At 34.6% G+C, this 14,948-nt stretch overlaps 1 protein-coding gene across 1 annotated transcript; it reads left to right on the plus strand.

The window, feature by feature from the left end:
- Window positions 1-654: 654 nt before the first annotated feature.
- Window positions 655-7,447, plus strand: LOC120316866 (XK-related protein 4). The gene has a single exon (XM_039362977.1). The coding sequence runs from the start codon at window positions 655-657 to the stop codon at window positions 1,639-1,641; it is 987 nt and encodes a 328-aa protein (XP_039218911.1). The 3' UTR covers window positions 1,642-7,447.
- Window positions 7,448-14,948: the final 7,501 nt, after the last annotated feature.

The raw sequence follows: 14,948 nt of genomic DNA on the forward strand, positions 1-14,948 counted from the left end.
TGAATTTATAAAAGAAAGCATTTTACTTGCACAGGTAGGAGGAATTTCTTATCACTAAACTGAATCTGTTTCCTCTCACAAAAAAGTAATATGGATTGAATTTAATAACACCATCAGAATAAGGTAGGCCATCAGAACTTGGAATTTTGCTAAGTTAATGCCCGTGCTGAAATATGAACAAATTTTCATCTTCAGATGTTTTCCATAAAATTTCCTACTTCTCCCACAATTCATCTGTTGAAGGGTAGAACATAATGCATTTTTAACTGAATTCTGAGTCTTTGGGGATTGAGGTTTGTGTGTATGTGTGTGTGTGTGTTTGTATTTCATGCTGTTATATAATATTGTTATCTTACTGCTGATATGCTCTTACAGTTTCTGCCTGTAGAATAATTGTTGTCTTGTAGGTTTTAATGAGTTCATTACAGTTATGTTTGTTAAATAAATGTTTTCAGTAATTAAAAATTCCCCTGCATCTTTAAATTCCTGTTACAAAATGTCATTTATCAGATTGCAATCTTCCAGCATAATTCTTTGTTTTCTTCCACTAGAAGAAAACATACACATGATTGTACATACTGCTGGGCCTTGCTAGTAGGAGTGTAATGAGATTATGCATGTTTTTTCAAAAGTCTCCTTTGTTCATCTTCATTAATGACATGTCCTATATTTATTGCCCTTCCTTTTCCTGTAGGTCTTACTGCAGCAGCATCTCTAGTATCTTTGGCATGGGCACTGGCTTCATATCAAAAAGCTCTTCGTGACTCCCGGGATGACAAGAAACCTATCAGCTACATGGCTGTAATTATTCAATTTTGTTGGCATTTTTTCACAATCGCAGCCAGGGTGATTACTTTTGCTCTCTTTGCCTCTGTTTTTCAACTATACTTTGGAATCTTCATAGTCCTTCATTGGTGTATTATGACTTTCTGGATTGTCCATTGTGAAACAGAATTCTGCATTACTAAATGGGAAGAGATTGTGTTTGACATGGTTGTTGGAATAATTTATATCTTTAGTTGGTTCAACGTCAAGGAGGGAAGGACACGTTGTAGGCTTTTCATTTATTATTTTGTGATCCTTTTGGAAAACACCGCCTTGAGTGCTCTTTGGTATCTATACAAGGCTCCTATGATTTCTGATGCATTTGCCATACCGGCACTTTGTGTGGTGTTCAGCAGCTTTTTAACTGGCATTGTTTTTATGCTGATGTACTATGCCTTCTTTCATCCTAATGGACCACGATTTGGGCAGTCACCAAGCTGTGCTTGTGAGGATTCTGTAGCTGCCTTCACTCTTCCTGCTGAAGTAGCATCAAGTACTTTAAGGTCTATTTCTAATAATCGGAGTGTCACAAGTGAACGGGATCAGAAATTTGCTGAGAGAGATGGGTGCGTACCTGTCTTTCAAGTAAGGCCAACTGCACCTTCAACCCCTTCATCCCGACCACCAAGGATTGAAGAATCTGTCATTAAAATTGATTTATTCAGGAATAGGTATCCAGCATGGGAAAGACATGTATTGGACAGGAGCCTCAGAAAGGCCATTTTAGCTTTTGAATGTTCTCCTTCTCCTCCACGACTACAGTATAAAGATGACGCCCTTATACAGGAGCGATTGGAGTATGAAACAACTCTATAAATACAATGAATACAGAAAACTCAGTGCAACGGCTATGATGCATCCAAATAAAAGGGTACTAATAGGGCCGTGGCAATAACTTAATTTCATTCTACAGCAGATCAGGAAGCTATAGCAGTGTCCTTAGTCTGACTACCATCATGATTATCATTTGATCCACTGTACCACAGTCTATCTCAGTAAGCCTAAAAGAAGCAGCATACAAAAACCTCAAAAAATCATTATTTTTGACTGAGAAATAGACTTAGTCTGATTACTCTGATTTTAAAGTGCATTATACGGAATTTAAAAATAAGACAGGAAGGGTTGAATGAGTGACATCCAACACACTAGTGAGTGGGGTTTTGTTTTCTTTTTTTTCCTTTTTAGATAAATCCCTGCATATGTTTTTAAGCTGAGTATGTTTGCATACTTATTTACAAAATAAAGTTGCAGTTTAGAAAAAATGGTCAGAATAACTAAATTCATACAAGGCAATGTTACTGTTATATGAATTCTAATTTCTATGAAAGAAATTAATATAGTTATCTTGCATAGGTAAATCATGAAACATTTTCAAATGAGAGACATTGAACAAGGCATTAGTAATTTTTCTCTAATCTAGAATTCTATTTATAATCAAAGAAACTATTCATTTTTATTTTATTAAATTTTATTTTCTTTTTTTAAACAGAAATCAATATTTTATGTACAACTTCAGGGTACTTTTTAACAGAAATTCTATGCAGATGATTCCTTCCTCCTTCCTCAACTTTCAAAAAGAATTGAGAGTTTAGATGGTTATTAAAAATGTAAATTAAATGATAATCATGATTAAATTTCAGTTGCAAAAACAAAAAAAGAAAAGAAAAGGGAGGGAGGGAGATGGAAAAAATACCAAAAAGGTATACATCCCATATACTGAATCCTGTGAAGATTATGTTCAGAACAGCAGCAAAAGAGAATAGGTGTTTTAATCTACTATATATGAATAAAGCATCACAATATGCTATAACCTTTTAGTGCCAAATATTGTGTAATTACAAAATTAATATAATATTATGGTTTGAAGAGGAGATAATGTCCTAAAGTAATTGGAAAGAATACATTGTACCTTCTACAGTTGTAGTCAATGGTGTTTAAGCAAAAAATATCCCCTGGTTTGTAAGCATATAAACTACAGTATATACTTTATAAATAGTGCAATCTACAGTAACCTACCTTATGTGCAAGATTTTCTTGAAAAGGGTAAAATCTGTTTCATTGTACTTAGACATAATACAACATTGTGTTTCAGTTTCACAAAAATGTATTTCAGTGAGCCTTGGATTTAATGCTACCCCACCTCTTGTCATCTGAAACGGCATCTAATAAGATCAAAAGTATCCAATTCTATTCTAGATGAAGTGCTATTTTACTTGCCATTTTAATGTTAGTTGAAACATACGATCTTCATGTGTAGTTTAATGCTCAATATTTTTCCAACTATATATATTTCTGATTAATAACATGAAACTTGCTTTAATTAGGTAGATAAAATAAAATTAATCTAATATTTCATTTTTAGGTATAGTTTTGTTTTTTTAAACAAGTTAATAGTTAACACAAGCTAATAAGCAGTAAGGAAGAAAATAGAAAAAGCAAAAGCAAAGAAAAAGCAAAAGATGCCTGAAAAATGCATCCAAAATTACTCTAAAATTTCAGTACTCCTCATAGGTATATCAAAAGAAGAAGGGAAATACATAAATCCAAAGTTTACTGTGGTTCACTTTTGTACAGCTAAACTACACTTTAGCCTTATATACAAACCAGCTAACTGTAAAAAAAAAATAGTTTTCCAAATAGGTATCTGGGCATGATTCTAGGAAGTATCTTTTCTTACCTTAAAAGTATCCTTGATGGTGCTTTTGGTTGTATTAAAGGTGCAAGTCAAAATTTGATAGTATTTTTTTTAACAAAAAATTGGTGCAAACTGGAATAACTCATGGATTATGTCAATATTTTTGTAAAGCAAAAACTCAGTACACAAGTTGTTACTTTTTATAGGCAGAATCTTTTCACCTGTGACTCATTGTCTTTATTAACTTAAAAATTAGTCCATAATTATATCCACTAGTCCTTTGTAAATTAATATAACTGCATAGACTTGATGCTATATTAGTTTGTTTCACAATATCATGCAATATGAAAATGTCCATTTCTACCTTTAGAATATTTCAAAACAGTGAAAACTTCAGATGAGTGCTTCAGATTTAGTGCAGTGTGTACATTGAATGCTTTATAATGAATTCTGATGAACTCTAAACTATGAATCAGTATTTTCCAATCTGGAATTGTCCAATGTTGTTGGGAACGCAACTTACAGAATGTGAAACCACAACAGTGGAGAATTACAGATTGGAAAAAGCCAATGTATAATTAGGTTTAGCCTGAAATTTTGCAGATTCATAGTGAGGTTATAGTTTGCTACTTCAGTTATTCTCCACATTGTGGCAAGCTGTATTTTCATAATGTTTCTGCAATATATTAGAAACTTCAAAAAGTGAGATGGTTCATTGTGTTATTCTTTAACAGAGGTATAATCACCTATTGCAAATATGAGCAAATTGTTTATGAATATAAGCAGCTCCACAAGCAGGTATGTGAAGCAAATCTTTGTACAGTTGTATTAACAGAAAACAACTTCTCCCCAAAAAATAGCCCTACATAAATGTGCATGTCCTTCAGCAGTCTCCCTTGTAATTGAAAATTTCTTATTTAGATTTAATTAATTCTTTACTGGGTCTGCCAGTAAAGTTTAAAAGTTTAAGATTATGGCATGTTAAATTTGCACTGCTTCAAGCCTTGCTGCAATTGTATTGGCAAATGTTATGTTGTTATTTCAATAGACATACAAGTTGAAATTGTGAAATTATGAAATATGTTTTCAATACAAACTCAACATGTATGGGTAGGCAATACTAGTCCATTACTAATTTCAAGTGGCCCTCAGCCTGATTTCAAAAATCAAAAAATCTGACAAGAATGGTCCATCCTTTTCCTGAAAACGTGCTGCTTAGGGTGAAAGAAAGGCAGGTGTGGGCATCCAAGTGTGCACGTACAAAACAGAGAGAGGAGGGGAAAAGATGAAATAAAGTGAATGAGTCATCTCACACTCTTCCCTGTCCCTGACATCCATTGTTTCAGCTTTACCAAAGTTCTCCAAGGAATTTTTGTTGAAGGAGAACAGCTTTTAACAGCACAAAGATCACCTCATCTGTATGTTTTGCATGCATTTCAACAAAGCTCCTCTCCATTAACAGTCTTGCATTTGTGGTTCTTTTCATAGCATGTCTTTTGCATAATGTTATGTCTGCCATTATAATGTGTGGAACAAGATACAGTATAAGAGAAGAGGAGATTTGAGTTTTGCAAAGTTTGTTCAAAAGTGATAAACAGCATCATATTTTGAATAGAAAGGTCTGAACAAAAAGCAGGATGCTTGTTTCTCATTGGTTTTTTTATAGTAAAGAATATGAATATTTATTTGGATTTGTAAGGGCTGCCATGCCTTAAGATTGAACTAATGGGTCCTGCATAAAATATATTTGCATGTTTTACTAATAGCTATCTTATAAAAGATAATTTATCAATTCAGAGATATAATTCATTACTATGTCATTTTTCCATTATGGTGATTTGGACAATTTTCAGAGTTTCATGAAGACAATCTCTTTCTTCTCTTCTTTAGCTAGGAAGGAGCCTTTATATTCATAGAATGGCCCTTCTTGATGTAACACAATGTTTCATTATTTATGTCTTGATATGGCTGGAGTTGCCTACATGATTTTTTACTTCTAATATACATAATGCTGTTTTTTTTTTTTAATACTGTTCAAAGTCTATAATATAGTTCCAGGGCATAGTCTTCTCTCTTGAAAACAGAATTCAGTTTTTTTGCTTCAGTGTTATGATGATGTATAATTATTTTACATGATGTTCTTGAACTTATTTCATTGTTCGGTGTAATTTTACAGGAATAATGTTATTCTGTCATTCATGTTTCCCATTTTATTTCAAGGGAACCAATGGCAACATAAGCTTTCACAAAACGAATGCTGGTGCATTCTAGGCAACTTCTTAATATATAAGGCTCAGCCAAGGCCTTCCTGTTACCTACACCTCCTTCTTTTCCACTGACAAGTAAGAAAAGAAAAATGACCCAACTTCTCCCATTACCTATCCTTAGGATGCAAAAAGCGAAGTAATTTGCATACAATTTGCTACAGCTTTTTTTTCCATTCCCAGAGTGGACTAAACTTTGGATTAGTGATTTTAAAGAAGCAAAATGGATTCTTGCTTCCACCCCTTCCCAGGGGTGTTAACATTTTGCATGGAGTCAACCTTAGGATGCTTTTTTGTTCCAAAAATGCTAGAATGGTTTGGGGCTAAGTTAACTTTCCCCAGTCTGCTACAACATATGAACAAGGGGATGAACGGAAATATAACCCTTTCTTTCTGGCATAGAAAGGTAATCATTAAATGGCATCATCAAATTAGAGCTTCAGAAAAATATCACATTTTCATTCATTCTACTTTTCATATTCGATAGAGTAAATACATGAAAGGACAAGTTGACTAACTTCCCCCTCAATTGCATCAGCAATGGTTCTGATCTCCACCAATTATTTTTGCTTTACAAGATTCTTACTATGTTTGCAGAAGATAGGAAGCCAGTCATTATTTGATCAGGAAATTTGTATAACTTAGTATATAACCAGTTGTACAGTTGTATAGTTTCTAACAGACAAATCACTATATCAATGTGATTTTGCTCAAATATTTGATTTTGTCAGAAATGTTCCCTCCAAATCAAGCCATTTCAATTTCATGTTTGCTTCCTCAGCCCCATTTCTTTTCTTTAACACATCTACCTCTGACTCCACTGACACAGTAAAAACCTTACTTCTAGTTTTGAAGTAGCATTATTGCCTGAAATACTCTGACAGAGAAGTAGCTGCATTATCTGACTGCTCTGCCATCTTCAGAAATGCTGTTCTTTTCCACCCTTTGGCTGCAGTGTGAGAGAATACCAGGCATAGCAAACCTTTAAGACCTTTACATTGGTTTCCAGCCCTTTGTATGGTCACTAAAACACTAGCAAGAACTATCTATGTCCCTTACGGAAGTTTGCAACAAGCAACATACAGAGACACATGGAGGATCAACAAACCAAATTTCCTCTCCAACAGTGATGGTGGCCTCTGTTTCCAGGATTTCTACAGCAGGTTTCCAGAGCATGCAATAGTATAAACCTTTTTGTCCTTTTACCATAGACTGCAACTTTCCCTGAAGTTGGTTAGATATTAGTTCCCCCTTATCCCAAGGTTCCAGTTAAACACAATAAGAATCATATCCTAGTTGTGCTTTCTTCCTGACTTTTGGGCTCATTATTATGGGAATAAAACTGAAGGGCTTGAGTCCTAAAGCAAAGGTAGTATATAGGTATAGTGAAAAACAAAACAAAATAAATGAAGAATAAACGTTGTATGACTGCTTCCATTGCCCTCCTGGATCCTCTTTTACAAATAGGCCCACTGTTAGCATACTCATTCTTGGCATAGCTACAGTGATAGAACTGCTTTTAACTGGTAGAAGCTATAATTTTGCAATGTGAATTTGTAAGGACAGCATCTTTGCTACCCAGAGTTGATGGGATGCATGGCATTGCTGTTGCTTTTTAATGGCTTATATATGTTGGCATTCCTAACAGTCAAGGGCTAATATGAGGGGAGAGATAGCAGAATCCGGATGAGCTGAGGCTGACCACCAGCAAGCACAGACTAGAGAGAGAAAAAAATAAGGAGAAATGAACGAAAATGAACAGAAAGTCAATGTCAAGAGGAAAAACTGAATTCTTCTTTTTTAAAAAAAAAGAAAAGAAAAAAACTCTTCATCCTCCCTGTGGAGTGCTCCCTGATAATCTTTGTCCTAGTGATTCCAAGGAGTGAAATGGATGGAAAAATTTCAAAATATCTTTGAGAGTTTGTTCCACATCTGAAGATTAATAATCTTGTAAAAGTCTATGTAAATTACATACACATATTTCTGTGGGAATTCCTGCCAAAGTTCTACTAAATGGGCATTACCTTGTAATTGCTGGTTCAAATGGAAGTGTAATTTTGATATGTTATCACTATTCTATTACTGTGTTTTTGTTACCTTACATTGAAATGTCTGAAGTGTTGCCTTCCAGATAGATTGAATTTCAGCCTGAAGAATTTCAGTCTGTATGGTCACTGTTCCCGTTAGCTATGAATTCTGTAACCAAGACAGAACCTGAAAAGGCACAGTGCATTTTGATGATATAAAATATCTGTAAAAACATGCATATGTACCGCAACATCCTTGTATTGAAAATCAAATTGTTCTTTTCCAAAGTTGCAATATTTTTGTTTCTTGGAGAAAGATATATTATATTGATATAGAGTGACTTTAATATAAAGACTACACTACAGTAAATGTTTGCATAGGGCATCATCCAAGAAACATGAAACGTTAAAAACATTTGAGATACAGAAAACAGATGGGGCTTAATATATTAATTTTGCTTATTTGTGAAATTCTAATAATGCAAAGCCATTTTATTATTGAGCAACTACATTTCCAAGAGTTGGAAACTTATACCACTATTTTTCTGGTTATGTTTAAAATTTGCATTTTTTTTTACAGTAGACTACCTCAGCTGGCTTTAATTTTCATTCTTTTTGCAATTTATAACGTTTAGAAATAAAATATTTTTTAAAATTATGCCAATTAGTATTTAGGAAGAATAATCTAGGGGAGGAAAAATATCGATCCAGGATCATAAATGAATATGAAACATGCTTCCTCACTGTGAAGCATTTATGATGTTTGGAGGCAGACCGGTTTCTATATTTATCTTATGTCTTTTGTAAAGAAAGAAAATACTGGTTGCATCTTATTGCTGGATCTAAAGTGGAAACTTGAACATAGTCCAAAATCATCTATTTGGTGGCAGAAGCATACAGCTTTTCTCCCTTTAAAAAAAATAACAGGAATATGCTGGTATCAGAATTCACTGTGTCATCCACCTGGATTAGTGGATTTTGATGTTCAGCTCAGTATCCATATAGCTGATTTAGGAGTGTGAGTCTATGACATACAGTACAAATATCAAGGAACCAACCCATATAAGCTGCTTGTATATGCTTACTTTGTCTTAAGAGTTGTATTTTTCCTATTTATAAATTAAGGGTTTCCCCTCACTTTGTTTATCCTGTATCAGTAATCTACTTATAAGAAATACCAGAAAAAGTAATGAAAAGTTACCCTTCGCAGACTAGAAAATGGCCAATAATTTCTCAGCTCTTATTGTAAACTGTTGCATTGTGCTAATTGTAACTGTGCTTTTACTCAATAGTTACCATTATCAGATCATCTTTATGTTTATGGGAACCATGTAGATATATTTCCCTCAAGCACAGTGACTTGAGTTGAATGATATTCATGACAGTTATTGTGCTATGACCTGTAAACGTTGTACAAATGTACTTGGTATTTCGTTTGAAATGAAGACTCAAATAGATAATGGAACAAAAATCCTTCCTGTAAATACCTATATTCAGACTCCATGTATACAAACATTCCTTTTGAGTCCTGATTGTGAAGAGTGTCTTGATTGGCTAGAGACCATTGCCTTGCACTGACAGTGGTTAAATGTGCTATAGTAAAGAACACAGTGTGTGAAGTATTTGTTGTACTACAGTACCATAGTTCTTTTGGTCTGTTAAGTAAGTTACAATTTGTGATGAAATGAAATTCAAAGTACTGCTTCATACTTAAACATTTCTTTGAATACAACTTGATTTTTCTTGTAAAACTTTAAAAGAAAACTTGAAAAATTTTATATATTTGGATTTTGTAGATTTTTTTTATTTTATTGCAACAAGAAGTACCAAATCATTAAATAAAGTACACTGTGGTCATTTTACTGACACTGTGGAGTCTTTTTACCACAATGTTGGCTCAGCCCAAAGCTGGGTGGTTTCATTTCACCTGGTGCGACTTAGCCAATAATCGCACAAAGGTGGATGGGAAAATATCAAAATGTTTATTTCTGTGGCAGAGGTAAAGAAGTCTGCTTGGGGGCTAAAGTCTCAAAACAAGGACTCCCTGTGTCCCCTCACAACAGTTTTTTTTATACATCTTAGAGATTGCATCAGCGGTTTTGATTGGCCGAATACATTTACCTCACCGCACACCTTAACTTTTGGGGGGCAAATTTTCTTAGTTCCTAAGGGGAGCAACTATGTAACTTTTTTCTTTCTAGGAACTTCCAAAAGCCTCTTGCTCTGCCTTAAACAATGCCTCTCATTTTAATTAAATATGCAATAATAAATATGGCTTATATATTTGATAGCCAAGGACCTGTATATGAGTGCAATATTTACATTACTATGCATATCGTAAGTAGCTATTTTGATTTTTAGGTCACTCCACACTAGGGGAGTCCTCATAGCTTTGTTCCCCTCGGAGTACATGAGACTCTTCTAAGCAAAGTTTTGGTTGCAGCAGGCCCTCAATTTTTATTGGCTAGGGGGCCCATTTTCTGCCAAAGGAATTCTTCAAAATGAAGATGATGAAATGCATCTTTCCCGATTTTACAATCTGTGAAAGAATAACTTTTAAAAAAGAAGGGTAAGAATGGCAGACTTAATCACACCCTGAGATAAGAATGGCAGACTTAATCACACCCTGAGATACCATTTGGCAATTCCACTTCTAAGCTATAACATTCCAATGACATACATTTTACTGCAGGCATGTCTAACTGCCAGCCCATGGGCCGGATGCCTCACGCCGAAACCGCACCCACCCCATTGCCGGCAATGGGAGAAAAGTCGCAATACGTCACACGACGTCACGTGATGTTGCAAGTTTTACATGCCTTTTTTCCTGCATTGAGATACATTGTTCTTTGAGGTGTCAGTCTGCCAAAGCCGTGCTTACACTTATACCACAGTCATGACAATGACTAAACTAATAAATGATGGTGCCTGTTCTTGTGTTCATGACAAAATAACAAAATAATGTTTTTTTATGGTTTGCAACAGTTTAGTCTAACCCTGCTATTCTGATTTATCCATGTGTCATATGGAAAAAAGATAAAAAGGGTTTTTATAAAAACCTTGATGCTATTAGTTCTTTTTGTTCTTATTTATTTAGAATTCAAAATAGAAAGTAAATGCAGATTTCAAATTTCACTGTTCATTTTCTGAACTAAAAGCTTTACAAACATAGTCTCTCTCACACATTCACTCAGATCCCATTCAAAGTATACCTGGCCATGCTAGAATCAAAGTGGGAAGCCCCCTGTGCATAGTACTTTGTTCTGTGTGATGACTCTGATATATTGCAGTTCTCATCACTTTTATAAGTTCTGACAAAGCTTAACTAGTCCCAGTTTCCACTAAAGTATCATTGCTCTATCCATTAAAGCACTGAAGGAGCAATGTCTTCCAGAAGATATGGTGTAACTCTTTCAAAGTTTTATCCACACACAAAAACCTTCTCCTGGAACATAGACACAGAGAGACAACTGGAAAAAGCTTTTAAAGCAGCCATTTGAAGTTTCCAAAAATGTAACTTTTTAATGTCTTTATCTTTAGAAATGACACTTCATGCTAAGGCTAAAGCATCTGCAAAACACTTTTAAAGGCTCTCCAAGCCTTCGTATTTAATACTACTGAAAACATATAATTCTGTGTATTATTGTTTCTGTTTGTTTGTTTAATTTGTCATCCATCTCATTTCAAATGATGCTTGCTTGCATTTGATTGTTTTATCTATATGGTCTTTTGAATCTGGTTTTCAAAAACAAAACAAAACACTAAGAGCAATAGAATACACATAGTAATTTTATATAGAGGAGATACTTTCTAGTTGTTACTTCAATTTTATGTTCCAGTAAGCACAAACCCAATACAGAAACTAGACAACCTGATGAAGAGAACCATCAATGACCTAAGTAAGAAAAGTCAAATCACAAAAGAAAAACAATATGACACCTTTGTTATAATAAAAAAGGAACAATTAGAGAAGTCACATGAAACAATCAACCACACTTTCAAAGGAATACAATTCACATGGGAACAAAAAAACAGCCACACACCATCCTTCCTATATAACCTCTTCGGCAGAGGCAAATTAGAAATACAAGTCAACCGAAAACAATCCACACTAAACAAGTGCTCCATTACCAAAGTAACAACTCAACTTCCCAAATCATTCAAACTTTTGCAGCATAATTAACACAAGCTATCAAAAGGATAAATCTACCATATAGACAACTATCTCATACACAGCCAACAGACTATTACAACCACAAGGCATCACCATAGCACACAAGCCAACTAAAGCTCTCCAAGGCAAACCAAAAACCCAGCACCCAAGACGTAAAAATCAGGAGTCCACAACATACAGTGGGAGAATTGTAACAGCCACTATGTAGGACAGAAGGCAGAAAACTAGCTGAGAACATCCATGAACACCATCCTATAACACATGGGCAGACTCAACCACAGTTTAAACTGGAAAATTATGAGCATGCCAGAAGAAGCCAAATCCAAAACCACCACAGAATTCCTGGAAACTTGGTATTCAGACAAATCAGCCATCAATCAACACGGACGTAAAGCACATTTTTAACTTTACATTATTAACCATTTGCAGCATTGTTAATTGAATAATGTACAAGTGGTGAAAATAAAATAAGTAAAAAAGGAAGGTGTTTTCTAGAAAATCTTATTTAAGAATATAATTCCTATTAATCTCAGTCAATTATGCTAATGTGAATTGTAGTACCAATTATTTGAAGGGTGCTAAATGACATGATACTAAAAGCAATAGTTTCAAAAAATCCAGTGAAATGAAATCATCCATTGACTTTATGAATATCTGTCCTTAAGTCTGGGGATAATTTAGTTTAAAACTGTCATGCATAAGAAAAACAGTAGGATACTTACCATTCCATATTCTTGCATGAACATACCATGCAGTTGCCAACAATTGTCTTACTCCATTCAATTAACCTTCATTTATGTCTGTCTTTCTTTTGTAAATATAAACAATGAGAGCAGAAATAAAAAAAGAAAAGGAAAATGACCATTGGAAGTAGAAAGCCTATAAGTAGTAGAATAAGTAGGCACGTGACCAGGTAACTCAAGTATTCTTCCAAGTATTCCACTCCAGTCCATTCTTCTAACAAATAAAGCAGGCATCTTACATAGGATGCAGGTATCTGTTCTGCAGCACAGAATTCATTTTGGATTATCATGTTCTCTTTAAAAAGAAAGAAAACATAAATAAAGGAATTTAAAAGTTTAGATTATCATATATTTGCCCTGCTAATTTCTTTTTCAACTATTAGTTTGAACCATCAGACATTTTTCACTACTGAGAACACAACAGGGCAAACCTATAAACGTATCTTGAAAACGTGAGCTTGATTAAATATAATAAAATTTATTTTCAAGCAAGTGAATATAGAATTGCTATCTTCCATAGTAAACAACTGAAACAGAAACGGCAGTCATTGCCAAGTGATTCTTACCTGAGAAAAAATAATCTGGGATCTTGACATACTTGCTTAGTTTTTGATTCTAATTTTAAGTGCTACTGAGTATAAATACAAAGTTTTCTAAAATATTTTCTGTAAAGCTTTCTTGTAACATGCAAGAATATTATATAAAAAGTCAACTCCATATCCCTACAAATGTAACATCATAGCTTCTAAAAAAAACAAACAAAAAAACCAAATGCATGTTTACATGCAATAGTTCAATTAATGCAAGACAAAGATGTAAAAACCTCAAGAGGAGACTGAATTGGTGATATGTTCTTGAAATGCCCTATCACTTCTTGCAATTTTTCTAATCTATAAGTGTTTTAAAAGGTTGGTTTTTGTTACAGCAAAGCCACAAGGAATCCTGTGGCACCTTAAAGATTTCCAAATTATTACCACATACATTTTTGTGGGCTACAGTCTATCAGAGGCAATATCACTCAAGAAGTTAATTATGATCTGCAGAAAACTATAAATAATACATTTGTTTATGGTTGGCACGTTTTGGGTGGGCTGCATTGCCACCTATAAGGAATGCTTTGTGGAATTTTTGCATGGAGCAAGAAGTTTTAAGATCCCTATAGATAGACTTAATTACTAGGAATCAAGACAGATTGAAAGGAGTAAAGAACATCTGAGATTACTGGCTGGTCCTGTTTACTGGGAAGAATTAATCTTGCAACGCATCAGGAGGATAATAGCTGACTAATATAATAATAATAATAATAATAATAATAATAATAATATACCTGTAATACCATCAAACATCCACATCTGCCTATCCCAGGTCCTGGGTAAGGACTCAATAGGTACACAAAATGCCAAATCCAGTCTGAACACCTGGCTGACTGTGCGATGATCCGTAATAATAATAATAATTCCCAGGTCCTGGGTAAGGACTCGATAGGTAGACAAAACGCCAAATCCAGTCTGAACATCTGGCTGACTGTGCGATGATCCATAATAATACAAGAAAGACCAAATGAAGAACAGAATAGAAGCATGGGAAGACAAAGCACTACATGGCCAATATGTTAAAAAAATAGCTGGGAAAGCAGATAATAACAAGACCTGGCAAATGGCTAAGAGCAGGAAAATTGAAGAAAGAGACCGAGGGACTAATTCTGGCTGCACAAGACCAAGCCTTAAGGACAAATGCATATAAAGTCAAAATTGAGAAGACAGCAACAGACAGTAAGTGCCGCCTATGCAAAGAAGCTGAAGAAACAGTGGACCACCTGGTAAGCTGTTGCAAGAAGATTGCACAGACTGACTACAAGCAGCGGCATGACAAAGTAGCAACAATGGTGCATTGGAAGATCTGCAAAAAATATCATTTGCCTGTAAGCAAAACTGGTGGGATCATAAAATAGAGAAAGTCATAGAAAATGATAAAATTAAACTGCTCTGGGACTTCAGAATTCAAACAGACAAGCACCTGCAACATAACACCCCAGACTTAACAATTGTCGATAAGAAAGACAAAAAAGTCTGGATAGTGGACGTGGCAGTGCCTGGAGACAGCAGAATAGATGAGAAAGAACTGGAGAAGATAACAAAATACAAAGACCTATAAATAGAAATAGAAAGACTGTGGCAAAAGCAAGCAAGGATAGTACCAATAGTAATAGGCTCCTTGGGTACAATCCCAAAACAACTGGAGCACCACTTGAACACCATTGCATTGACAAATTCGCTATTA

Source organism: Crotalus tigris, unplaced genomic scaffold (genome assembly GCF_016545835.1).
Source record: "Crotalus tigris isolate CLP2741 ecotype Arizona unplaced genomic scaffold, ASM1654583v1 scf7180000019500.377444, whole genome shotgun sequence".
Lineage (NCBI taxonomy): Eukaryota > Metazoa > Chordata > Lepidosauria > Squamata > Viperidae > Crotalus > Crotalus tigris.